This window comes from Elephas maximus, chromosome 2 (assembly GCF_024166365.1).
Source record: "Elephas maximus indicus isolate mEleMax1 chromosome 2, mEleMax1 primary haplotype, whole genome shotgun sequence".
Taxonomy (NCBI): Eukaryota; Metazoa; Chordata; class Mammalia; order Proboscidea; family Elephantidae; genus Elephas; species Elephas maximus.
In genome coordinates this window covers 186,387,865-186,415,383 of record NC_064820.1, presented here as the reverse complement: position 1 = coordinate 186,415,383, position 27,519 = coordinate 186,387,865, and the positions used below count along the sequence as shown (strand labels likewise).

The 27,519-nt window shown below is 45.0% G+C and overlaps 1 protein-coding gene across 4 annotated transcripts in view; it reads right to left on the bottom strand.

Annotated features, from left to right (window-relative positions):
- TENM2 (teneurin transmembrane protein 2) overlaps window positions 1-27,519 on the bottom strand; it is a 1,384,955-nt gene that overhangs the window by 107,979 nt on the left and 1,249,457 nt on the right. For all 4 annotated transcript variants that reach the window (XM_049874278.1, XM_049874280.1, XM_049874279.1 and 1 more), the window contains one exon: window positions 259-405. In XM_049874278.1, the coding sequence (XP_049730235.1) occupies window positions 259-405 (147 nt within the window). The remainder of the gene's footprint in view (window positions 1-258; window positions 406-27,519) is intronic.

Below are 27,519 nucleotides of genomic sequence, written 5' to 3'. Positions count from 1 at the left end.
CAGGGCCCTGTCACCCTTGTGTAGTGTTGTGTACTTGACAGTTCAAAGCCAGCATTAAACCCCGGTGCCTCCAGCCCCCATCTCCAGGAGCCCCATTGGCCCAATGACATCCATCCTCTGAATTTGCTGCAAAGGAAATGTTACAACAACATCTGACAATAGTATAGGGGAAGTCTTTCAGGAGAAAAATGATTCATGACGAAAGTATAGACAGCCCTCTGTTCTTGAGGGGCTGGGAATTAGAAGACGCTTGCTCACCTCCCTCGTTATCCTTGTTATCAGCACAGGAGGTTTCCATGGCAACGTTGCATCCAGGCCCTCTCCAGCCGGTCTGGCAGACACACTGCCAGCTGTTCTGACCCAGTGTGCATCTCCCGTTGCCGCTGCACAAATCGGGGCAGCCATCTGGTTGGAGAAATGGAAAGGATGAGAAGAAGGGACGTGAGGCCGGGCTGGGGACGCAGGGGAGCCATGCAGAGGGGGAGCAAGGCCGCAGGGCAGCCACTGGGCCAGCCGCAGAGTGGGGCTCGTGCCTGCCTTTGAGAGAGTCAGGGAGCAGGCAAGGCATGCAGCTGCAAGACGCAGTCAGGTCACAGATGCAGGGGACGCCCAATGACACTAACCTGTATGGAGGAGTCTGAGGTAACTTTCTCAACGTGGGGAGTTCAGTGCACATCCCAGAAAACTAGACCAGCTCTGTGCTTACAATGTGATGAGCTAGGCTGTTATTTTTAGCCAGTGGCTACTAAAAATAATAAATCTTTCTCTCCCTTTCTTTTCCTCTCTCTTTTTCTTCCTCTCTCTCCCTCCCTCCCTCTCTTTCTTTCAGAGATGTCCTCTGCAGAAGAGAGAAAATTCCCTATCAGTCTGGGGCAGAGACAAAGTACGCTCAAGTTTCAGGAATTTTAAACATATAGTTACATATCATTACCATGCACCTCTCATACTTGAGAAATGGTCAGTTGTGCAGGGCTGTTTTCATACTCTTGTGACATTTAGTTTTAAGGGCACTATAAAATGTTGGCCACTTATCATTGAACCTATTTATGATATGATTTAAAAATACCACACAATCCGAAGGCTGCGGGAGGAGTGGGTACTAAGTGCCCTGAACTGGGAAAAGATAGAAGAGTGTACAGTGTGTGGGGGCAGAGTCGTGGGCGGATGGGTAATTCTCACTTTATGGGTTCCTTTTCTTGTTCCTTTTTTTGGGGGGGGGTGGTGAAATCAGCAGCCTACATAATTCCCTAATTTTTCAGCACTGAAAGAGCTGCAGCCATCACTCTCCTGACTGGAACTTGGGCAAAGGATGCCGAGTGAGGGAGAGAGAAAGAGGGGCCATTAAAGAGAAATGGGAGTCCCGAGTGGAGCAAATGGTTAACTGCTCAGCTGCTAACTGAAAGATTGGCTGTTCGAACCCACCCAGAGGGTCGCTATGAGTCAGAATCCAATTGACAGCAATGAGTTTTTTTAGAGATGCCTCAGAAAAAGACCTGGTGATCTACTTTTGAAAAATCAGCCATTAAAAATCCTGTGGAGCACAGTTCTACCCTGACACACGTGGGGGCGCCATGAGTCGTAGGGGACGCCATGGCATCTGGTTAAAGACAGAAGGGAAAAGCCTCATCAGCAGAGTCTGTGTCACCCTTTATCAGATGTAGAGAGAAGCACAGAGTTGGTAGGCTGTGGCCACACTCACAAAACTTACTGGCCAGAATTCTTATTTTATATTTACTTTTTTCTTCATTTAAAGGCTTTATTAAGGCATAATTTACATACTATAAAATTCACCTGTTTTAAGTGTACAATGCAATGACTTCTAGCAAATTTACAGAGTTGTGCAATCTAGGTTTTTTTTTTTTCTTGATTTAAATGCACCCCAATGACCATTAATTTAATTATCTGCAGAAAGCCACTTCCCTCACTATCTCTATCTCTAATTCTGCCTTTACCTCTGGCACCATCTCTATCTCCACCTCTTTCTATGTCTATTTTTAGACCACACAAAGGGAAGGGTGGATCGGGCCACGGCAGAGGCATGAGGAGCTTTGGAATGATGGAGGGAATTGATTTGAAACCTTCCTGGCCCAAATCTTCTGAATCAAAGGTATGCACTTTCCCATGTTTTTCTCTCCAGCACTCCTGAGGCCTTCTAGCATCTTTCCTCTTTTCTCTCCAGTACCCCTTATGCAGGGCTTTGAACCGGTTCGAACCACTTCCTTCCAGTTCGAACCCCTGCTGACAATTTGCATGTCCACCCCAGATGTACTAATTCAGAACCTACATTTTAACAAGATCCCCTGTAAACTGTAAGAATTACCCAGAGGGTCCTGTTAGTATGTAGATTTTTATTCAGTGTATCTGAGGTGAATACGGAAATTCTCAGCAGGGGGTCCAACCGGAATGAACCGGTTCAAAGCCCTGCCCTTATGAAAATGCCAATAAACCTAATTTGTGCATGTGGCCATGGTGGGAATTTAAAGGACTACTCGCAAAAAGAAAAGTCTCAAGGGTCTGCAGTTGAGATTCACTTCTTTAAGAAGGGGAGTTTCACATCTCAACACTTATCCCAGAAGTGGTCTCCATTAGGATCTGAGAGAACAGGATAAGCAATGGAGGAGAAAGTCTATAAGATGCAGTCTCTGTAGGAAGCTGAGTGGTCTTGAGAGGGGAAACAAGGAGATTGTTACTAGGGAATTCATTTTCTCTTTTTGCACAACCAGCCTCTAAATTCCAGATGCAAATGAAGCTGCAGTGTTTGTACACCTCGTGTGCGTCTCCACAAGTACTGTTCTCATCAATCCCAGGCTCACATTTCCATTCCTTTCCTTACCAATGAGGTGCCCGTGGCCTTGCTTGGAAAACCAATGATGTATCCTTTGCTTATACTGTGAGAGAGTGCTCAGAGGGGAAGTCATCCCCAGTTTCAGAGAAATGCCACAAATATTTCTGTAGGAGCAAAATGAAACTCAGTAGGCAAAACCCAAGGGACATTTCACAGGTTCTCAAGGAAAAGAAAATATCTCCAACCTCTAGTCACCTCCAGCTTTACAATTTCTACCAGTAGAGTTTTGGGGGATGGATCACAGACAATATCCTAAATGACAGACCGTCCAACATTTGCTCAGCAAGGCATCTGTTATGCATGCTTTGTTATTTAGCTACTTTGAGGCTTCATGTTTGAGTAAAATCGTGCCCGGAGTCTCAGCAGAAACCTCATTGTGCAGGAAACCCACGTCCATGACATAAAATTTAAATTTGCAAAGAACACGCGCATATCTGTCAGAGAACCGCACTCAAGATATGTATGTTCTTAGATGGAATGAGCCTTTTTTTCCCTTTTCTCTTGATTTTTTTTTTTTTTTTCACCCTGACCAACTGAAGTGAGATAAACAGACCACAGTAGCGGGTTTTCTCCACATCGTATGAGGAAGATGAAAACACGAACAGTGGGAAGCTGGCAAATCTCTGAGAAGTTTCAGGGCAGCTGGGAATTAATGGACAGGACTTTGCTTTAAGCTTGAAGAGAAGAAAGCGGCCTTGGTAGGTGCGTGGTGTTGCTAGGCAACCCCAAGCTACCCCCAGCACAGGTTCATTCTGCTGGTGGCCTTCCTAGGAGGTGTTTGTAAAGTGCAAAGCCAGCTTCTGCTTAAGGAAAAACAAAACGTGGGAAGTAATTAGTCTGGAGGGCAAATGGGTATCAGGTGGTGGCTTTTCTTTGGAGAGGATCCTATAACTGAAGTTGGATTGAGCTTATGGACTCACATTTGGGGACTCAAGAGGTCTCCTATAAGGAGTCTTCTGTATTTCAGGCTAGCACTGCTGACTTCCTGGGGTGCCTACCTCCAAGACCACCAATATAAAATGCCTAAAAGGCACACTGGTTTGGTCCTTTGTTTATGCAGTTTGAGTGCTGGCTGCCTGGAGGCTTTGTCTTGTATCATGATCCTGGACCAGTGATTTTCAACTGGGGCAATTCTGTTCCCCCTGTGCTCCCAGAGAGGGAGCCCTGGTGGTGCAGAGGTTAAGTGCTGTCAGTGGTTCGAATCCACCAGCCACTCTGTGGGAGAAAGACGTAGCAGTCTGCTTACTTAAAGATTTATAGCCTTGGAAACCCTATATGGCAGTTCTACTCTGTCCTACAGAGTTGCTGTAAGTCAGAATCGACTCGACAGCAATGTGTTTGGTTTTGGTGTTTGGTGCTCCCAGGAGTGCCTGGGTGGTACAAATGATCAGTGCTAGGCTGCTAACCAGAAGACTGGAAGTGTCCACCCAGAGGTACCTCAGAAGAAAGGCCTGGGGATCTATTCTGAAAGATCAGCCATTGAAAGCCCTATAAACACAGTTTTCCTCAGGAACCTACAGGGTCACCATGAGCAGAACTGACTAGATGGCAACTGGTTTTTGGTGTCTCCCAGGGACATCCGACAATGCCTGGAGACATTTCGTTATTACAACTTGGGCAGAGAGTTTTACTGACATCTAGTAGGTAGAGGGGGGCCTTGGTGGTGCAGTGGTTAAAAGCTATGGCTGCTAACCCAAAGGTCTGCAGTTTGAATCCACCAGCTGCTCTTTAGTAACTCTATGGGGGCTGTTCTACTCTGACCTACAGAGTCACTGTGCGTCAGAATCGACTCGATGGCGACAGGTTTTTTTGGTTTAGTGGGTAGAGAAAGGAGCTTCGGTAGCTAAGTGGTTAAATCAATTGACTGCTAACCAAAAGGTTGGCACTTTGAAACCACCATCATTTCCATGCGAGAAAGATGTGGCAGTCTGCTTCCATAGAGATTTGCAGTCTTGGAAAACTTATGTGGTCGCTCTGAGTCGGAATCGACTCGATGGCAGTGGGTTTTTTGATATAGTAGGTAGAGGCCAGGGATACTGTTCTACATCCTACAATAAGGAGGACAGCCTTACACAACAAAGATTTATCCAACCCAAAAGGTCCATAGTGCTGAGGACCTGAAACCCTGCCCCAGACTTAAAGCTCCATGAGATCTGAACCTTTGTTGTTCACTGTTGGATCCTAGCTCCTGGCCCAAGGTCAGGCACATAATAGGTGCTTGGATGAATGACTGGCAGTCAGGAGGTGTGATATTATTTCAGTCTGGTCCTTAACTTATAACTTTTCTGAGAGTCACGACAAGACAGTGGAGACTTCCCTCTCAAAGCCCAGAAGTCCTCTTCCCAGGAGAAATTTGAAGGGCATTGGTGATATCTTAGGCTGGTTATGACAGACTTCCAGCCAATAGAAAGCTGATGCAACAATTTAGGGATTAGAAAACAAAACAAAAACACATTCTTATATTCCAATGGCTCCCAAAACCTCAACTCTAGTTCTCTCTTCTGAGCTCCAAACTGGGCCTCCAACTTGCATTTCAACACCTCCATTTGTTTACTCGTAAGCATCTAAAACTCCACATGTCCGAATCATAACTCAGCCTCTTCACCCTGCACTCCAAACCCTGATCCCTTGATCGAGGAATGGCTCCTCCATGCGCCTCCTTGCCCAAGACTGAAACTTTTCAGTTATTCTTAAATACTCTCCCCTCTCCCACCACTTCTCTGATCGCTTGTACCTATCAACGACCAAGTCCTGACTATATTTCCCCTTAAATATAAGAAGTCTTCTTTGTCCTTCCTCCTATCACTCCAGTCTGCCCTCCACTCTTCACCTCTACTGTTGCTATATTAATCCAAGCCATCCTCATCTCTGGCCTTAACTCTTGTAATAGTCTCCTAACTGGTCTCCCTGCTGCCAGTTTTGCTCCATCATCTATTCCATCTGTTTTAGACACTGTGTATAACCCTTCAATAGCTTTCCATCGACCTCAGGGTAAAGTCTGAAGTCCTCAACCTGGCTTATAGGATTTACCTGAACTGGCTCCCATGTCGTCAGCCAATCTCAATACCACTTCAGGTCAGGTGAAGCCATTCAGTCTTTACCCAATGTTTTTCCTTTCCCTTTCTTCATTGCCTAACTTCAATCCACCCTTCAGATCACCACTTAGAAGTCCCCTTCTCTAGAAAGTCTACCAGAGTCCCCAAGATCAGAGTAGCTTTTATCCTTTATCCTTTCCTTATTATGATACTTACCACACATATCTCACAACTTTCTAGTACCACCTCAATGCCTGCTAGCTTGTGTAGCAGCCCTTCCTTAAGACATTTGAATCTCACTGCCAGGAAATGGTTGTGATAAATGTGCACATCATCACTAACTACAATTTGAATGCTGTCTCCAAGAATTGTGCGGTGTACAGCTGAACAGCTGCCCTGGGCACACCTGTTATGTTGTAAACCTGTTGGGGCAGGGATCCTATCTTGTTCACTCTTGGTTGGCCAATATTCAATAAATAGTTGGGGAATGAATGAAAGAATAACACCTGACTGGAATCAACTTTTCCAAGGCCTTTGGCAGTGTGGAATTGCAATCATTTCTAAGACTTTTCTATACATTGAATTCCAACCACTGAACATAAAAAAAAAAAAAAAGTCTGTCAACATAGTTACCAGGTAGGTAGGCTTTTTTGCCTTAAAAAAAAATTAGGCATGAGCAAAATAATGTCTACAGCACAGTAAAAAGGGAGCATAAATGCACTTGAAGAAAGCTATAATTACCATAAAAGGCTTTTCTAAAAAAAATCAAGAAATGTTCTGCCATGTGCGGCAATTTAGAGGTAGAAAGAAGTGGCTAATATCACATAAGGGGTTTGGAGAAAGAAATGGGATTTTTACATTCAAAATCAAGCACACCTTAGGAAAGCATAGAGGATGACACCCTGCCGAGATGGAGGTGCAAACAGATGACAAAGGAAGCTAGAGAAGTGAGGTGTCTCTGCTTGGTCCAAGGGGTCATTAAGCAACCTGGACTAAACCTGTGTCCAAAGTCTTTCCTGAATGGGGAGAAAACTTGTACCTGGTTTGGAGTCAGGATTGAAATCTAGATCTGTCTCTTTCTGTCTGTTGAGCCTTGGACTGCTAGATTCATCTTTAAAAGCCTCAGCCTGTTTGTCTGTAGGATGATATATTTTACTTATTAACTTTATTTATTGTCCCTCTCAGTAGAATATAGCTCCATGAAGGCAGGGTTTGTATCTCTTTTCTTCATTGGTATATCCTCAGTGTTTAGAAAAACACCTGGCACATAATGACCAACCAGTTGCCAACAAATTTATTCTGACTCATGGTGACCTCATGGGTGTCGGAGTAGAACTGTGCTCCACAGGGTTTTTAATGGCTAATTTTTCTGTTGTAGGTTGCCGGGTCTTTCTTCCGAGGTGACTCTGAAATGGATTGGAACCAACTTTTCAAGCAGCAGCCAAGTAAATTAACGGTTTGGATCACCCAGGAACTCAACACATAATAAACACTCAATAAATGTTTGTTGAATGAATAAATTAATGAGGATGTCGGTAATACCTACTTTATGCAGATGCCCGAGGTATTGAAAGAAATGATAAAGGTGAAGATTGTAGCACAGAGTTGGCACATTGTAGGTGCACAATAGATAGTAGTGTTGTTATAATTATTATAATAATTATTATTACAAATATTATAATTAGTAGGAGGTATTCTCTTAAGATAGCCTGAAGTGTAATGAGGCATTTCTCTTTGCCTCATTCCCAGATCAAGAAAAACGCCATACAGGTGTGTGGCCTTCAGAGAGAAGCACTGTTTTAGGATGAAGTCCTAACCCTCTAGAAGGGCCTACAGGCCCTGCATTGTCTGGCTTCGCAGTGTCTCCCTTCTCATCTCATGTCACCTCTGCCTCCCCTCTGTGGGTTTCAGCCACCTTGCCCTGCTTTCAATTCTAGAACATGGCCTGGCTCCTCCTTCTGGGCCTCCACAGACCCCTCTCCCTCCCTGCCCTCACTTGGGCTAAAGCTGCTCCTCCTTGGCTTAGCTGGCACTTCCTCAGGGAAGACTTTGCTGACTTCCAGTTCAGGGTTTCTCCCCCATTCCATGCTTCATAGCACCACCCACTTCTCCTCCTAGAGGACTCATGGTAATTAACCCTTTGTTTGAAGCAGTGGGTCTCAACTGGCTGCACGTTAGAATTACCTGGGGAGCCATGAAAACTTCTGAAATCCTGATGCTGGGCTGTACCCAGATTAAGGCCGAATTTCTGAGGATGAGACCCAGGCATTGGAATCCTTTTTTCTTTTTCGAGTGGCTCAGGTGACTCCTATAAGCAGCTGAGGCTGAGACCAGTGTCAATGTCCATCTGTCTTCCTGGGGGCCTGTAATCCCTGGCTCTCTTGCTTATGGCTGTTTTCTTATTGCCCACCCAGTGCTTAGCATTAATTAACTGAATAGGAAAATAGGATAGGATTACTATCCTACTTAGTCCCTGGGTGATGCAAATAGTTAATGAGCCCTGCTATTAACTGGAAGATTGGAGGTTCAAGTCCACACGGAAGCACCTCAGAAGAAAGGCCTGACAGCCTACTTTAGAAAAATTAGCCGTTGAACAATCTATGGAGCAGAGTTAAAAAAGGGGTTGCTATGAGTCAGGGTTGACTCAGTGACAACACGTTCTTACTATCCTATTTAGTGGTGCAGTGGTTAAGAGCTCAGGCTGCTAACCAAAAGGTTGGCAGTTCGAATCCACCTGCTGCCCCTTGGAAACCCTATGGGGCAGCTCTACCTTGTTCTATAGGGTTGCTATGAGTCAGAGTTGTCCCTCCTAGTAGAACACAGCTCCATGAAGGCAGGGTTTGTATCTCTTTTCTTCACTGCTATATCCTCAGTGTCTAGAAAAATGTCTGACACATAACCATAACCAACAATACACATACCCATTACTGGTATACGTATGAGTCAATTCCAATTCACAGCGACCATATAGGACAGAGTAGAACTGCCCCCTAGGGTTTCCAAGGAGCAGCTGGTGGATTTGAACTGCTGACCTTTTGGTTGGCAGCTATAGCTCTTAACCACTATGCCACTAGGGCCCCACCTATTATATGGCAATGGGTTTTTTTTTTTTTTTTTTTGCTATACTACTTAGAGTCAAATAATGAGGGCTCCTGGAGCCCTGGTGGTGCAATGGTTAAGTGCTCAGCTGCTAACTGAAAGGTCAGAGGTTTGTAGGCAGCATATAGATGGATCGTGTTTCTTTATCCAGTCTGTGACTCTCTGTCTCTTTATTGGTGCATTTAGTCCATTTACATTCAGGGTAATTATAGATAAGTAAGTTTTTAGTGCTGTCATTTTGATGCCTTTTTATGTGTGTTGTTGACAATTTCATTTTTCCACATACTTTTTTGTGCTGAGGCGTTTTTCTTAGTAAATTGTGAGATCCTCATTTTCATAGTGTTTGACTTTATGTTAGTTGAGTCGTTACGTTTTTCTTGGTTTTTGTCTTGAGTTATAGAGTTGTTATACCTTTTTGTGGTTACCTCATTATATACCCCTATTTTTCTAAGTAAAAACCTAACTTGTATTGTTCTATATCGCCTTGTATCACTCTCCATATGGCAGTTCAATGCCTCCTGTATTTAGTCCCTCTTTTTGATTATTGTGATCTTTTACCTATTGACTTCCATGATTCCCTGTTATGTGTATTTTTTTTTTTTAATTAATCTTAATTTGTTTGTTTTTGTGATTTCCCTATTTGAGTTGATATCAGGACGTTCTGTTTTGTGACCTTGTGTTGTGCTGATATCTGATATTATTGGTTCTCTGACCAAACAATATCCTTTAGTATTTCTTGTAGCTTTGGTTTGGTTTTTGCAAATTCTCTAAACTTGTGTTTGTCTGTAAATATCTTAATTTCGCCTTCATATTTCAGAGAGAGTTTTGCTGGATATATGATCCTTGGCTGGCAGTTTTTCTCCTTCAGTGTTCTGTATATGTCGTCCCATTCCCTTCTTGCCTGCATGGTTTCTGCTGAGTAGTCAGAACATATTCTTATTGATTCTCCCTTGAAGGAAACCTTTCTTTTCTCCCTGGCTGCTTTTAAAATTTTCTGTTTATCTTTGGTTTTGGTGAGTTTGATGATAATATGTCTTGGTGTTTTTCTTTTTGGATCAATCTTAAATGGGGTTCGATGAGCATCTTGGATAGATATCCTTTCGTCTTTCATGATGTCAGGGAAGTTTTCTGTCAGAAGTTCTTCAACTATTTTCTCTGTGTTTTCTGTCCCTCCTCCCTGTTCTGGGACTCCAATCACCCGCAGGTTATCCTTCTTGATAGAGTCCCACATAATTCTTAGGGTTTCTTCATTTTTTTTAATTCTTTTATCTGATTTTTTTTCAGCTATGTTGGTGTTAATTCCCTGGTCCTCCAGATGTCCCAGTCTGCATTCTAATTGCTCGAGTCTGCTCCTCTGACTTCCTATTACGTTGTCTAATTCTGTTATTTTATTGTTAATCTTTTGGATTTCTACATGTTGTCTCTCTATGGATTCTTGCAACTTATTAATTTTTCCAGTATGTTCTTGAATAATCTTTTTGAGTTCTTCAACAGTTTTATCAGTGTGTTCCTTGGCTTTTTCTGCAGATATCCTAATTTCATTTGTGATATCATTAAGCATTCTGTAAATTAGTTTTTTATATTCTGTATCTGATAATTCCAAAATTGTATCTTCATTTGGGAAAGATTTTGATTCTTTTGTTTGGGGGGTTGGAGAAGCTGTTCCGGTCTGCTTCTTTAAGTGGTTTGATATGGATTGTTGTCTCCGAGCCATCACTGGGAAACTAGTTTTTCCAGAAAATCCGCTGCGTGCAGTCCTAATCCCTGCGGGACGGTTCCCCGGCTCGGATGCTGCTCTTTCTGCTCCAAGATCAGTCACTGCCTCCCGGGGACTTCTCCTACCGGCTGCGTCCCACGCCGCCCGTGGAACCAGCTGGTCCCCCTCCCGGGGTTAGTTCAGGGGGGTGGAGCAGGTCTCTGTGCTTGTGCCGTACCTGACTGGTACGCTGGCTCCAGGCTCTGGAAACAATCGCTACTTCCCCGTATTAGTTCGTTCTCCGTCTCTAAATCTGTGTTTGTTGTTCAGGGTTCGTAGATTGTTATGTATGTGATCGATTCACTTGTTTTTCCGTGTCTTTGTTGTAAGAGGGATCCGAGGTAGCGTCTGCCTAGTCCGCCATCTTGGCTCCGCCCCCCTGAAAGGTCAGAGGTTTGAACCTGCCAGTCGCTTCCTGGCAGAAAGATGTGGCAGTCTGCTCCCGTGAAGATTACAGCCTTGGAAACCCTATGGGGCAGTTCTACTCTGTCCTATAGGGTCGCTATGAGTTGGAATCATCTCAACAGCACACAGCTACAACTTGGGTGTCCTCAGTGAGTGCCAGCATTGCATCCTAGGAAATCCTTTCTCAGGCTAGTCCTGCCGTGTGAGGGAAAGCCTACTGAAGCTAATGACTGGAGAGGTGAAGGTAGGACAACGGTTGGCTTTTTCACTGGGGAAGAATTGTACCCCCCCCAAACCATTTTAAATATCACTGTTTTCCTGGAGCTGTGCATTGCTGGAATTAAGTACACATTCTAGAAATACTTAATAGAGTTTGCCATTGCATACCAGAGCTCCCAATAGTTGAAAACGGTTGAGGTGTTGGGGATCCAGGATCACCAGGGGTTCAGTAGCCATTTATACTAAACAGCAGTGGCAAACGCTTAGAAAATTAATCTGATGCTTCAGAGGCACTCTGGGGAAAACCTCCAACTAATTTTAGAAGACTGGCTGCCAAAGAAGCATCCTGGGCTCCGGAAAACGCAGGGCTTGCCCCTCTTGCTCAACAGTCTGTGCAGGAGGGAGCAGTGTGGGGATTCGGTTTCCAGGCACAAATTGGCATGGACAGTCAGCCATGAACTTACACTTGAACAGCTGCCCTTGCTTTGTTAGAAAAGACATGGAAAATCCAGAGGCAGATGTTTCTCTTTGTTTCAACAGCTTCTGTGTAGGTTTGTGTAGGGATGAGCATGTGTGTGTGTGGGGTGGGGGAAGTTACTGGGGTGGGGGCGGTGGTCCTTTGCATGGTCTACCACTCGTGTTTTGTTCATAAGGCACAAACCATTCCCGCAAACATTCTCCCTAGCAGCCCCAGAAACAGCACAGCCTTCACGAGGTGATGTAAATTTGGACCCAGCTGTCTATGCAGCATGTTTCCTGGATGCCCCTGGATTCTCACTGATCAGCATCGTTTCTGACTGTGGCAGAAAAGGAAGGCAGCAGGCTCAGCCTGGCCCCAGAAAAAATGGTGAGCCTCAGAAAATGCAAAGAATCCTGCCACAATCGAGAAAAAGGGGGCATGAAGACACATCTTCCCCCTCCTTTGGTATTTCAAGCTCTTATCAATACATTTTTTTTTTTTTTTAGAAAGTACAAGATTGTAGAGAGAGGAAACTAAGAGTTTAGGAAACAATAACCAGAAATAGGAGTCTCTGAGTAGTGCAAATGGTTTAACATGCTCAGCTGCTAAGCGAGTCCACCTAGAGGGTGGCTTGGAAGAAAAGCCTGGCAATCTACTGCTGAAAGATCACAGCCATTGAAAATCCCGTACAGCGCAGTTCTACTGTGACACACATGGAGTAGCCATGGTTTGAAACTGACTCGAAGGCAGCTGGTTAAACAGGAATAGCTCTGCTTGGGAGGGAAACCCCCTGCCAGTTACTTAGTGAACTCCATATAGAATCCTTATCACCTAGTAGCATCGGGGTCTTTTTACATCTCCCCACACAACCCATACTTTCCTTGGGATATGCTGCCGTTTTTCCCCTCGGAACATCCCTTTTCTTTATTCCCCTTTCTCTAATCAGAGGGGAAGGACAGCATGGTGAGTTTATTATGGAGTGATTATCACTCCAGCTTGTGCCAGGCCCCTACTAAAAACCCACTAGGAGTTTCTCTCATTTCAGTTAGAGCACTGCCTCTCAGAGCGTGGTTCCTGGCCAGCAGCATCAGCATCATTTGCCTTCTTGTTAGAAAGGCAAATTCTCAGGCACCACCCCAGGCTAGAAGTGGAGCCTAGTGATCCGTGGTTTATGGGGGCCTCCAGGAGATTCTGGTGCACCCTCAGGGGTGAGGATCATGCTGTAGGATTAAGTCCTAACCTTCTAGAAGGGCCTACAGGCCCTGCATTGTCTGGCTTCCCAGTGTCTCCCTTCTCATCTCATGTCACCTCTGCCTCCCCTCTGTGGGTTTCAGCCACCCTGCCCTGCTTTCAGTTCTAGGACATGGCCTGGCTCCTCCTTCTGGGCCTCCACAGACCCCTCTCCCTTCCTGCACTCACTCTGGCTAAGCCACTCCTCCTTGGCTTAGCTGGCACTTCTTCAGGGAAGACTTTGCTGACTTCCAGTTCAGGGTTTTTCCCCCACATCATGCTCCATAGCACCATCTACGTCTCCTCCTAGAGGACTTATTGCAATTAACTATTTAAACCAAACCAAAAACCCGTTGCTGTTGACTCATAGTGATCATGTAGAATAGAGGGGCCCTACAGGGTTTCCAAGGTTGTAATTTTTATGGGAGCAGACTGTCATATCTTTGTCCCTAGGAGCGGCTGGTGGGTTCAAACTGCTGACCTTCGGTTAAGCAGCCAAGTGCTTAACCACTACATCACCAGGCCTCCTTTTGTTTAAAACAGTGGGTCTCAGTTGGCTGCGCAGTAGTCACCTGAGGAGCCCTGAAAAATTCTGAAATCCTGATGTTTGGCTGCACCCCAATGAAATCCGAATCTCTGAGGGTGAGACCTGGGCATCGCTATTTTTTTTTTTTTTTTTTTTGGAGTGGCCCAGGCTCTTCCCATGAACAGCTGTGGTTGAGAACCAGTTGTTCAATGCCATCTTTCTGGAAGTCTCTAAGCGTCTAAAGTGTAAAATCCCTGGCTCTCCTGTTTATGGCTGTTTTCCCAGTGCCTAGCATTAAAAATATTTGTTGAATGAGTGCATAAATAAACTGTGCTGTGTTTCTTTGCTGCTTCACTGTGTTCTTGATTCAGCGGCCAAGCACAAGGACAGGCTTCCTGCAGGCCACACCCCAAGCCCCTGGAAGGATGACACTTCCCCAAGCCAAAAAAACAGCTGGCCGTGGCACAGGGACCAACATCAAGCTGATGACAGGGGCTGTGTGTGGGTACCAGAGTATATCCATGTCTTTGAACTTGAAGAAGCTGATACCTTTGACTGAAAGAGACAGGACAGAGCACCCCATGAGGTAGAAGAGAAGGCACGTAGGTAGATTAAGAGGGTGACAAGCGTTTCACAAAGGCAGGGATGACAATAACAAGAAAGCCCAATGGTTTAATTTGGTTCTTGGAGGATAATCAAGTTGTTGTACCTTGTACTGTTTATTCCCACAACTGTCCAGCAAATAATGAATGCAGTGCCTACCAGTATGGAAATAGGGACAAAGGCACGACTTTGATTTCTTATTTGTTATTTTTAACCATCCAATTTCTACACCCACTGAGCATCCTTATTGCCACAGGAGGGTCATAAAAATACAAATAACACCTAGGAGGCCTGTGGGCATGGACTTTGTTACTTACTGCAGGGCTCATGGCTCTCTTTTAGCTAGAGTAAAATCAGGCCAACAATAAATTACCTTTTTTTTTTTTTTTTTTTCCTGTTGTTGTTCCCAGCACAACTTAAAAAAATGTAAGGAAGTTGCTAAATTTTTTTCATATAGATGTTAAAAGAGCTAGGCAGTGAGGCTGCCCAAGAATTGAAACTAGCTTTTAGAAACTAGGTTTTTATATACCTACCACCACAATAGCAAACCCTCACATAAATTTTACTGTGTGCCTGGCAGTCTTCCACGGACTTTTCTTACATTTGCTCATTTAATCCTCATGACAACCTGCTGGTGGAGGTATGGTTATTCCCATTTTATGGGAGAGGAAATGGAGGCACAGAGAAGTTAAGTGACTTGCCAGAGTTTACCAAGCTGGTTAGTGGTGATGCCAGAATTTGACATGAGAAAGATGGATTCCATAGTCCCTGCTCTTAAGGAGGAGACCAACCATCCTGGTGTACCTGGGACAACTCTTGTTTTAGTGCTGAAAGTCCTATGTCTCAGGAAACCCGTCAGTCCCAACAACCCTAGACTGTTGTCATCATGGAGGGCAGGGCATGATGACTGGCTCTTTTACTGGCTGCCATGGAAGCAGAAGGTGGAGATAGAGGTGATGGCCCACACAGACAAGGGCAAGGGCACGGACTTGTGTACTAAGTCACTTGTTTGAGGATGTCAGGCCTTCTAACAAATCCCACTGCTTCCACAGGCCAAAAGACCAGGTCAGCTCAGTAACTCTGAGGCAGTACGTAGAAAAGTAAAAGCAGGGGACTCGGAAGCCAGGCTGCCTGGGTTCAAGCCTCGACTCCACCCCTTGGCTGTGCAATTTCGAGTAAAAATTATAACCTCTTTACGCCTTAGTTTCCTCCTCCGTAAAACTAGGGCAATAAAAGTACCTATCTCCGAGGGTTGTTGATACATGGCACATAATAAATGTTCAAGAACTGGTAGTTATTATTAGAGGAAGTATCCTCAAATGGTAGCAGAAAGGTCTGGGGGCTTAGGAAAGCCTTTGATTCACACTCGAATTGATGACTAGAAAGGGCTCTACGCTATTATTTAAAACAGAATTGGTAAGGATCAGGTGCTCAAGTGGTGGGAGAGGGGAGGGGAGGAGATTGAGCACAGGACATTTTTAGGGCCATGAAACTAGTCTGTGGGACACTGTAATAGCAGACACATGGCATTATGCATTTGCCAAAAATCATAGGACTGTACAACGCAGAGAAGTGAACTCCACTGTGAACTATGGATTTAGGTTAATATTTAGTTACTAATAATTTTTCAATATTGGTTTATCAATTGCAACAAATGCACCACATGAATTCAAGATGTTAGTAACAGGACAAACTGAGTGCAAAGGAGAGAGGTGGAGCATATGAGAACTCTCTGGACTTCTGCACAGTTTTCTGAAAACCTAAAGCTGCTTTAAAAAGTAAAACAGAGCTGGATAAAAGAAGAAATACATTGTATAGTCCACGTAGCAAAGACCCCAGAAAGGTACCCTCCAAAGGTTTAAATGGAAACGAGAAAAATGAGGTAATTTCCTGAGTTACACAAGTAAGAGCCACACATAATGGCTGAGACAAGTCGTCTACAGAATTCTCCTTAAGACACAAAATGCACCTGAGGTAACATAAAAATATAAACATTTAGAAATCTCACCTGGGAAAGGGCTACATAAACCAGAGACTTCATCAGCCTGAGACCAGAAGAACTAGATGGTGCCTGGCTACCACCAGTGCCTGCCCTGACAGGGAATACAACAGAGAATCCCTGATATGGCAGGAGAAAAGTGGAATGCAGATCTCCAATTCTAGTAAAAAGACCAGGCTTAATAGTCTGGCTGAGGCTGGAGGGACCCCAGAGGTCATGGTCCCCGGACTCTCTGTTAGCCCAAAACTAAAATCATTCTCAAAGCTAATTCTACAGACAAAGACTAGAGTTGACTATAAGACATTAAATGATACTGGAGGGGAGCGTGCTTCTTAGCTAAAGTAGACACATGAGACTATGTGGGCAGCTCCTGTCTGGAGGTGAGATGAAAAGGCAGAGGGGGACAGGAACTGGTTGAATGGACATGGGAAATACAGGGTGGAGAGAAGGAGTGTGCTGTCACATTGTAGGGAGAGCAACTAGGGTCACATAACAATGTGTGTATAAATTTTGTATGAGAAACTGACTTGAATTGTAAACTTTTACTTAAAGGACAATAAAATAATAATAATAATAAAAAATAGAAATCTCAACCAGGCTCAGAAAGAGCATGTTCACAGAGGGGTGGTCTTTTCTCGGCTCTGGAAAGGGAGCCGAGGAGCAAGTCAGGGTCCTTTCAGAAGCCAGTATGCCCTTCTCAGCTGAGGCGAGTGAAGTGGCAATGGCTGCCCTCTGTGAGCACATACCACTTGCTTAGCACTTCACCTGCCTGATTACTTCATTGAACCATTTTAAGGACCACGTGAAATAGATACAGTGTATCACTACCATCATTTGCAGCTGAAAAATCTGAAGCTCAGAGAAGTTAATTAACTTGTTGAAAAGGGTTTGAACCCAGGCCTGTCAATCTCTGAGCCAGGAACTTTGGTCCCCTCCAGGCAGGTGGGATTCCACAGAGAGACGGCAGCCTCTGGATATACTCCTTGCTTTGATTCTGGGCTCCCTGAGCAACTTCTGATCTTGACCATATTTCCCGTGTGTGTGTTTCCCTTCAGGGAGGGATACACTGAGCGGGAGGCATGGGTTTTCTCCACAGTGGATTAATGGATTTATACAACAATTTGGGTTTACATGTAAATTTGGGTAGTGCGAGGGGGTCAGTCTAGAGCATGATTCCCTCTCCGTCAGCATGAACAAAATGGAGTTTCTGAAGCTGAGAGCCACGCCGCACGCCATGTTGATCCTGCCAAGTAAATCCACCTTGTGACATCCTGCCCGAGTGGTGTGGCGGTCCCCAGCCCAGAGTGTTAGCCTGTTCTTCCTGCTCTATCCCTAGTCCTTGATGCATCTAGGGTGTGTGAGCATTAGCACTGATGGATGAAAGAACCTCTAGGGGAGAAATTTGTCTTCAGTGGTGTTCGTTGTCTTAGAATCTACTGACTCGTGGCAGTCCTGTGCATGCTGAGTAGAATAGGTTTTCAAGGCTGTGATCTTTCAGAAGCACGTCGCCAGGCCTGTCTCTCAAGGCACCTCTGGGTGGGTTTGAACTGCCAACCTTTTGGCTAGTAGTCAAGCGCTTAACCATTTGTACCACTCAGAGCCTCAGGGGAGAAATAACTAACCCAGAATCAAACATTTCCTGAGTTATTCTAGTGTGCCAATTTTAGAGTAGACCATCAGTTTATTTATTCTTTCATTCATTCGATACGTATTTATTGCCAGGTACTTTCTAGGCACAGGGCATATAATGGTAAATGAAAGACACAAAGGCTTGTTCTCAAGGATCTTACATTCTAGTAGGGGGAGGCTGATAATAAATAAAAAATTAATATCTTATGTCAGACGGTGGTAACTGCTCTGGGGAAAATAAAACAGGAAGAGGGAGGTTGTACTACGGGTAGTATGGAGGGCCTTGCTGTATTATGTCAGGGTTCAGGGAAGCCCTTGTTAATAAGGTGATGCTGAGTGAAAACCTAAAGGAAAGGAGGAAGCGAGTCATGCCAATATCTGGGGACAGTAGTCCAGGCAGAGGGAACCGTAGGTAAAAAGGCCCTGAGGTACAAGAGTCCTTGGGGTGTTGGAGGAACAGTGAGGTGTCCAGCGTGGCTGGAGCACAGTGAGCAAGGGGAGAAAGCGGGGACCAAGAGTTAGGGTTGGCCATCACACAGGGCCTCTGACCATACCGTAAGGATTTTGGCTTTAATCTTAACGAAAAAGGAGCCATTATGGGGTTTTGGGAGCCCTGGTGGTGTAGTGGTTAAGAGCTCGGCTGCTAATCAAAAGGTCAGCAGTTCAAATCTACCAGCTGTTCCTTGGAAACCCTATAGGGCAGTTCTACTCTGTCCTATAGGATCCCTGTGAGTCGGAACCAACTGGACGGCACTTAACAACAACAACAACAACGTGAGGTTTTGAGCAGGGAGTGATCTGATCTGAGTTGCACTTTTAAAGGGTCCCCCTGGTTGCTGGGAGAGAATAAACAGGGGATGGGACATGGGAAGAATGGGGGAGGCTGGCCAGGAGGCCACTAGATGGTCTTGGAGGGGGACAGACGCTTGGGCAGGTAAGGGCGTGTCCTGTTGTCGTGGTATGGTGAGTTCTATACGCATTTGGGGTTCCCTTACAGATTCCTCTGAAAGGAAAGCCTTTTGAGACACTAAGCAGAGGATAAAATACGCTGTCAGTAAAATCATTTCCTGTTGATGAAAACAAATTAAACTCCTCAGCTGGGAATCAGGGAACAAATGAGGTCGAGGAGGCTGGATTTGGTGGTGGTTCTGCCCTCCAAGCTCCTTTCCATATTAAAGACAGCATGTGGGAGGAAGGGGGAGGGTGGTCTGGGAGCATCGCACAGCAAAGGATACAGATGGTGAAGGTCAGAGGGCAGCAGAGAAGCCCAAACTCACAGAGGCTCTGCCTGCAGGGTGGGGGGTGACCGTCTTATAAGGAACAACTCGAGCAATCAAACCCCTGAGTTTCCTAAAGTAGTGACTGCAGACCAAGGGGCTGCATTTATTCAGTCAGCTTCATCTTGCACTTCTTGGCAACAGAGCCTCCTTGGACTACTCCCAAGCACCCTCTCACCTTATTACCCCTGGTCCTTTAATCTCTGCATTTTCTTTATCCCTCTAGGCTAGCCTGACCCATCTGAACTGTGGCACTCAAACACACTTAAAAATATACATTGCTGTTCTTGTTGTGTGCTGTCAAGTTGATTCCAGCTCATGGCAACCCTATAGGATCGAGTAGAACTGCCCCATAGGATTTTCTAAGCTGTAATCTGTATGGGAGCAGATTGCCAGGTCTTTTCTCCTGAAGAGCAGCTAGTGGGTTCAAACTGCTGACCTTTCAGCTAACAGTTAAGTGCTTAAACACGGCACTGCCAGAGTGTCTTAAAATATACATACACATATGTTTGTTTGTATGTATTATATATAATATATATTATGTGTATGGAATTATTTTATGTGTATGTTGTTAGCTGCTCTTGAGTCAACCCCCCAACTCATGGTGACTCCATGCACAACAGAACAAATTGCTGCCTGGTCCTGCACCACCCCCATGATCATTTGTGGATTGGGCCGTTGTGATCTGTAGTGTTTTTATTGGCTGATTTTTGGAAGTAGATCACCAAGACCTTCTTCCTAGTTTGTCTTAGTCTGGAAGCTCTGCCGAAACCTGTTTAGCATCATAGCAACGCACAAGGCTGCCTCCATTGACAGATGGCTGTTGGCTGCACATGAGGTACACTGGTCAGGAATCCAACCCAATCGTCCACATGGAGGGCAAGAATTCTACCACAGGACCACCAATGCCAATAGCTCATATTTTATCCAGTTTTATGCTACGTTCTACCTCATATAGAAACAATGAGAACATTTCAGTCTCTCCTCCTGCTCCTTCACCCTCTTTTCTTTTCCCTGGCCTACATGGCACCTCCTACCCCCTCCCTTAGTCATGAATCCTGTCTCATCTCTTGTTCACCTTTTCCCATCCATGTGGCCCAGATAACTCTGAATCTACGTGAACTTTCACTTATCCTTGAAACTCTATTTGTATGTAGTGTTCTAGGTCTTTTCTTAACACTTATTATTATTATTATTATTTTTTAGCTGATGATGGGGCTTAGGGAGAGGACACTGGTCATTACAGGGTTTTTAATCTACACGGTTTGCAATGGTCTCGATTAGCAAGTAGGCTTATTTGTGGCACAGTACGAGGAATAAGAAGACTTGTCTTCTGAAAGAGTGTCGGTCAGGTTGAATGACAGTCAGAATGCCAACAATATGCCTTAAGCTATTGTTAGGTGCTATTCTTCAGTTTTGCATAACAAGTGTGCCCTTAGGAAGGCAAGAGTTTCCTCCCATCAAATCCTCTCATTTACAGAGAAACAAAAATCCCTCCTTTGGAACACATTTTAAACATGCAAAACAGCAGTCTGTTTTTGCTAAGTCTCATTCTAGCTAAATGGATAATTGAATGGTGAACGGGAGCTGCTACTCAGCTGCTAACCTGCAGAGTTTCCACACATGCACACTCCCAAACTGCAGCAGAGCAATCCCCCGGAGGCAGAAAGCATGACTGATTTTTCCAATAAAGCTGCAAAAAATCGATAATCCTTGTAGAGGCAACGCTTGCATCTCTAACTACCTCAGGCTTTCATCTACCTCTGCTATCCCTCTCAAACAAGCCTCTGTCTTTACCTGGGCACATGTCACCAATTCCATACTATCAGGATGGAGCCTGAGTTCTATGGCAGCTCTGCTGAACGTACCTTTTAGAGAGGCCCGCAATGCGTCTTGATTTAGAGATGCTTGGGTTTTATGTGACTCTGGGAAATGTTGCTTAGCTTTTCCGGAGCTCCAATAAGTTCTGATGTATGGCTGTGCATGCCTGCGTGATTAATGGCACATACGAGGACTTGGAGTTTTCAGAGGTCACCCCATGTATACTGAGTAACAGCACAGATCCAAAAACACCCTTGGATGAGAACCCCGGCTCCACACAAATGCAGTGCATAACCTGCTTTGCTTGCCATTCCCTGAGACTGGATGCTTCTCTCTGATTGTGCTTCTAAGGAAAGTCACCTCCCCAAATCAATTTCAAGATAAAGCGGGAATCATTTTGGTTCCTTGGCCGCTTCTCTGTAAAGTGTCATATATAGCTACCAGGATATGTAAGATGGCTGGAAAACAAGAAGGGTGCTAAGCTAGTCTCTGACAGGACTTCCGAGTTCAAGGTAGCCAGGCCATGGTGTGAAGCAAATTAAAAGTCCATGCAAAATCTGCCACGGTGTGCAACGCTGCAGTTGAGAATTTAAATGCACCAAAGTCAAGAGATTTGAAATAATGGTTCCCACAGCAACTATAACTCAGTTCTCTGGTGAATATAAAATTAACTTTATTGCAAAACATGCTGCTCAAATTACGCCTTAATATAGTCATGGCAGAGTTACAGTTGCTGTGAGAACGCTAACTCTGAATTGTTTTGAATAATTAACTTAATGAAAAGTTGGTGGAAATGTGAACTCTGATAGAAAGTCAACTTAAATTTAGGGACGTTGGCCAATTATGCTGAGGCTGAGAAGAAATGAGTCATTTTTGGAATCTGAGATTACTTAGTGCACTCTTTGGCCTGGAGGGCACTGGCAAGCTCTGAGACCAAAGCCTTCTAAAAGGAGGTTCATCCTCCATCACCAAGGACACATTGCCACCGGCGCTGATTTACCAACAGGTGAGGGTGGCTCCCTGGTGCCCCATATGTTCTGATGTCATTGCTGGGCTCCAAAGGAATCCTCACGCAGAAAGTACCTGGGGATAAGCAGGGGATCAAAACAGTGCAATGGGCAAGCCTGGTTTCTGGTCAAGTAAACCTGATTTTAGAGTTCACCTCCGTCTCTCTTGGAGAGGTTAGCCTTTCACCAAGTGCTTATCCTCTGAGCCAGTTTTCTCACCTGTAAAATGGTGGCCATAATAGTATCCACCTCCCAAAATTGATATGAGGATTAAACAAGGGAAGGCTTCTCAAAGAATTTAGCAAGGTCTGGGGTAAGTACTCAATAATTGTTAGCTGCTGTTATCTGAAAGCGTGGGATGGCACAGGGCTTGGCTTTGTTATCTGAAAAGGGAACTCAGTCAAGCCAGTGAATTAAAAACATACACAAACTCAATTATTTGGACTGACTGCTTCTTTCAGCCCAAACTGATTTGGTATAAAACTGAGTCAGCAGGCAGGGGGTGATAAAGACAGAAAAATGAGGTTGCAGAAACTTCCCTAAGCAGTAGTAGCGTGTCTTCAGTAAAGATATTTGAGGTAATTTCTACTGAAGTTATAGGACCGGATTAATCTATTGTTCTTCCACTAGAGCAATGTTTCTCAACCTTTTTTTTTTCCTTCTTTTTCCTTTCAGGCTATTTACACAGGGTGCAACATGACTACTCCTCCCCCTCCAGAGTTTTTAGACTTCTTTCCCTAACCATCCCCACTTCTGGAAGTTTTAATGCTGCAGATATACTGTATGTCTGTTTATATATTGTACGTACATATCTGCATTTTACACATAAAAAAACGGAAATTTTCACACACCTGCCCCCAAGAACCAATTTTTACCCACTTAGGGGTATGAATTCCCTGGGTGGCACAGATGGTCAAGTACTGGGCTACCAACCAAAAGTTGGTGATGCGAAACCACCCAAATGTGCCTCGAAAGAAAGACTTGGCAATCTACTTGTGAAAGAGCACAACCACTGAAAACCCTACGGACTGCAGGTGATACACGTGCGGTTGCCATAAGTTGGAATCAACTTGACAGCCACAAGCTGATGCCTGTGCTAGATCAGGGGCAAACAGGTCCCTTTTCAAGTCTGCATAGCCCGCAGCTCAGGAGACACCCGTATCTATTAGGTGGTACCCTTAGCTATTCCTTTCTTTGAATCCAGCTCTCTACTTCTAACAAATGGCCTATATTGGCAGCTACGAAGAAGCACGGTATTTTTGCAGTTAACTCACGGCAATGTCCCAGTACTCCCTCCCCAACTCTTCTCCTCAGATACAATGTGGTTTCTTTTCTTCTCCGTCTTAAATGACTCCAGAGGGTCAGACCCACAGAAGTGCAAACCAGCCAGCACTTATTGAGCACCTGCTGTATGACAGGCTGCAAGACAGGGGATGATTTAAGTTCTTTTCTGAATAGCATGCTTTGCTGCTGGGTGCCAGGGTTGGCCAAACCGAAGGAACGGGCTCTGCAGACATTCTTGGGAGGCCTTGTCAGGGTTACAACAGAAAGGGGTAAAGTCACAGCCTGGGAAGAAAAGCAAATTAAAAGGAAAACCCTCAGCAATGTGCATTTTCAGCTTCTGAAGCTATTCCCAGCTTGGCTTTAACCATTTTTTTTTTTTTTTAATGTATCTGCCTCATGCTGTTTTCAGGCCCTCTGCTCCTTCCCCTCAAAGTCTTGGCTTATGGCTTTTTACCTCAGTGCGATCAGTATCAGGACCGTTTTAATGTCTCCTAAAAGACATGATTTTATAACAGTGCAGTCGTTTGTTTTTACTGCTCAGAAAATATTTTAAACTTACATTACTTAGCATAACCCAATCTTTCTGGTGATGGAAGCAGAAATTTAAATGTCAAGAAAAAGCCATCCCAGTACACTGAGATCAGTAACACAGACACTACTTAGACTGACCTGTTGGTCTGGCCATGAACTTAACCCATCCTGGAATTTTACCTCAACTTCTGCCGAACCCTGGGCAGGGCTGGAACTGAAATCTCTGGTGGCCGAACACCCTGATGACCAGTGGGTCTCCCTGAATTTCACCCTCTTACTTGAGACGTGAAGTTAAGCGGAAAGCTAGCTCAGCCTGGTGGGCTGGAATCTGCCGCAGACCTGCTGTGAGGGTGGGCTGCGCTGCCATTCTCTCTCAGGACTGTCTGCAACATTCGACTCTATTGGCTTTACCAGACTTGGCAGCGCTGAAGATGCATGTGGTTTCCCTGATGTTTTTGAATTTCTAGAGTGTCACCCTGAGGCTATTATGACAGAGATGTCCTCAACATCATGCCCCTTTAACTCTCAAGAAGGCATGTTTGTGTCTGTGTGTGAGAAATACAAATTATGATTGATCTGTCCGGTACTTTGATAGGCATGATGAATGAAGATAAAGAGGAGCTGCAGCTGACCTTTGAAAGTGGGCACAGCTTCCACTCTGAATATAGGCAAGTGGAAAGCAAAAGTTGATTCCTCCCAAAGCAGCAAAAAAGTCATTTCTTTATCTTCTCATTATGAAAGAAATGGTTTTTTAAAATCTACATACCTTGTAAATATTTAGTATTGATTTCGATCTACTGGGAAGAGCTAAAACATCACGCTGGGTTCGGAATGCTCAATCACTTCCTGGTTCCGACTAGATCAAGGAAGGATTTCCGATGCTTTTCCGTGGGGTCTTCAAAATGTGCATCCCTGGAAAAGGCAGATTCCTTCGACTCTAAGAATGTCCTGACTCACAGGATCAGATGGGAAGCTGGTGGCTATGTCAGCCTCTGTAGTTCCAATGTCAGTGGGTCTAGTTACCTCCCCAATGCATGCATTTAAAATGGCCAGGTGGTGCTCTGGGTTCGCATCTGCCTCTGAAGGATGTTTATGGCATGCCCGCATGCAGAGGGTATAAATGATTCTACTAGAATATCATGCTGGGAACTGTTCCCAGGAATCAGTAACCCCATCTGAGACCATTTGGAAGGGATAGCGAGGCAATCTAGAAAACACAGGATACTTTCGCTGTGCTGTCCTGGGAAAAAGATCAACGGGTTTACACTGCAGGACTGGAGTCTTCTCGCTGGGTCACGCCACGCCTGCAAAGCCCAAGGAATTCCCCTGAGTAGAGCAGGGAGAGAGTGAACATGGCCACAAAGCAGAGCAGAAGGGGCTGGGCAGGAGGACCGTGCCGCAAAACACTGTGACCAACCCAAGAGCTCCAGTTACTTCTGGGTCAGACTGACTTTCTTGGGTGTCCTACCCAAGACAACTCAGAGAGGACCCTTGTTCCTGGCCCTCTGCTGCACTACTCCAGCCTTGATTGGGGCTGTTTTCCATGGCCACTCCTGTTAATCCACTGTAGCCAGAGAGAGGGGGTACGTGAAGACTCTTGATGAAAAAGATATCTTCACAGTTGTAAGTCTAGCAGTCTAGGGAAGGGAAAGGGACATAGAGGCCCCAAGCAGCACAAATTATTGGGCACTGTTAGTAAGATACAGGTATCCAGCATCCTGAGGATACCCATTCGGAGTTTTTAGGTCTTGAACATTTGCGGCAGTAGCATTTCGGAGCATGGTGTTAGACCAATGACCAATGCAGAGACATGTTGTAATGGGTGTGGATGTACCATGCTGGGCCTGGCAGGAAGTCAGATGGGGGCACACACATGCATGCACACACAGACGTGCACACACTCACACGCACAACAGGAATTAGTCACTGGCTTGGTGGGCTTGTATTTATTGTTGAGATTTGGGACTTTGCTGTCAACTGGAACAGATGGAAGGAAGATAAGAAGCCAAGAAGGGGGGGCAGAGGAGGCGGTACTGGGAAACCCTGCCCATGCTTCTTGAACGCTGTATTTGGCAATGGTGTGCACCTTGGAATTAAACCAATGCGTCAACCCTTAGCTGCCTTGTGTGTTGCTGCTCATTGTTTAGGGCAATAGCTACCTGCCTGCCTCACAGGCTTGCTGTGAGGTTTACTGAAGCAACACAAAGTCTTTTGAGCTCCTTGGAGAAAATTCACCATGTAAGTGCAAAGTATCACCATTGTACCATGGTAATGAGACTCCCACCAGCTTAAACCAGTCACCAAGGAGAGTTGGGGCATAAAAACAGAAGAAGCCAAAGCTATCCCAGTCTCAAGCCAGGCAAATGACGTTTCCTAATTCCATACTAATCTGGCACTGGCGCTAAGTGTTAAGTGGCTGCAAATAAATGGTGCGTGAGTATCTAGGGTACCGCACTGGCCCTGGGCGCACTGCGCCGTTGTACAGTGTCTATTAACCCCGCAAGGTCCAACATCCTTCCTTAAGCACGGTAATCTGCTAACTAAAAGATAAATGAGCTTGATTTGAATTTTTGAGCTGATATTATAGTAAAGTTATCTAAAAGAGGGACGTCAGATGTTTAGACAGGGGTGCAATTTCAGCGCTTGCCATAGGCGCCATTTTCCATAGTTACACCACTGGCTGTACTGGGTTAATAGAAACTGCTCAGTGGCACCACGCACCCAGGGCCAGTGGAACACCTGCCATACCCTAGTTACACCTCTGATTCCAGTCTTCTTTCAATGGCCTGCAGGGTGTTGTAAGGCATTCTAAATTGCTCACCAACATTTGAAAACTGGGAGAATGTCTTAGTTCCTTAGTGCTACCGTAACAGAAATATTGCAAGTGGGTGACTTTAAGATACAGAAGTATGTTTTCTCACAGTTTTAGGAGGCTGGGAGTCTGAATTCAGAGCACCGGCTCTAGGGGACGGCTCTGTCTCTGTCTGCTCTAGGGGAAAATCCCTGTCTCAGCTTCTCTAAGCCAGGAGTTCCTTGCTTCCTGGGCGATTTCCATGTGGCATCTATTTTTCTCCCATTTGTGTTTGTTTGTCTCTGTGCCTATTCGGCTCTTTTTATATCTCAAAAATGATTAGGTTTAAGACACACCCTACACTGATATGGCCTCATTAACAAGGAAAACCCTATTCCCAAATGGGATTATAGCCGCACATATATGGGTTAGGATTCCAGCACATATTTTTGTGGGACACAATTTAATCCATAACAGGGAGTACACTTAACTGTCTTGACTTCTGCCTTCTATGGGAATATTGGAGATTTTGGGGAGAGTAGACATATGTCTATGCGGCAATGTTCAGCTAGAGCTGGGTGTGTCTGGCCTCCATAGATATGGCATTCAGTTTCCAGTTTGCTACCACTTCCTCTTGCCTTATGCCCTGTCTAGTGCACCCACTCATGTTGTTCTTGCTTCACTCATGTAGGGGTATGTGAGTTTACGACTCTTTCTGCAGGTTCTGCCCTCCCTCCTTTCTCCCTAAGTCGATAAAGATCCTGAATTCATGTTGTGTTGTGTGCCGTTGAGTCGATTCCGACTCATATCAACCCTAAGGACAGAGCAGAACTGCCCCACAGGGTTTCAAAGGCTGTAATCTTTACAGGGTAGCCCAGGTGACATAGTGGTTAAGAGCCACGGCTGCTAACCAAAAAGCTTGGCAGTTTGAATCCACCAGCTGCTCCTTGGAAACCCTATGGGGCTGTTCTACTCTGTCCTATAGGGCCACTATGAGTCAGA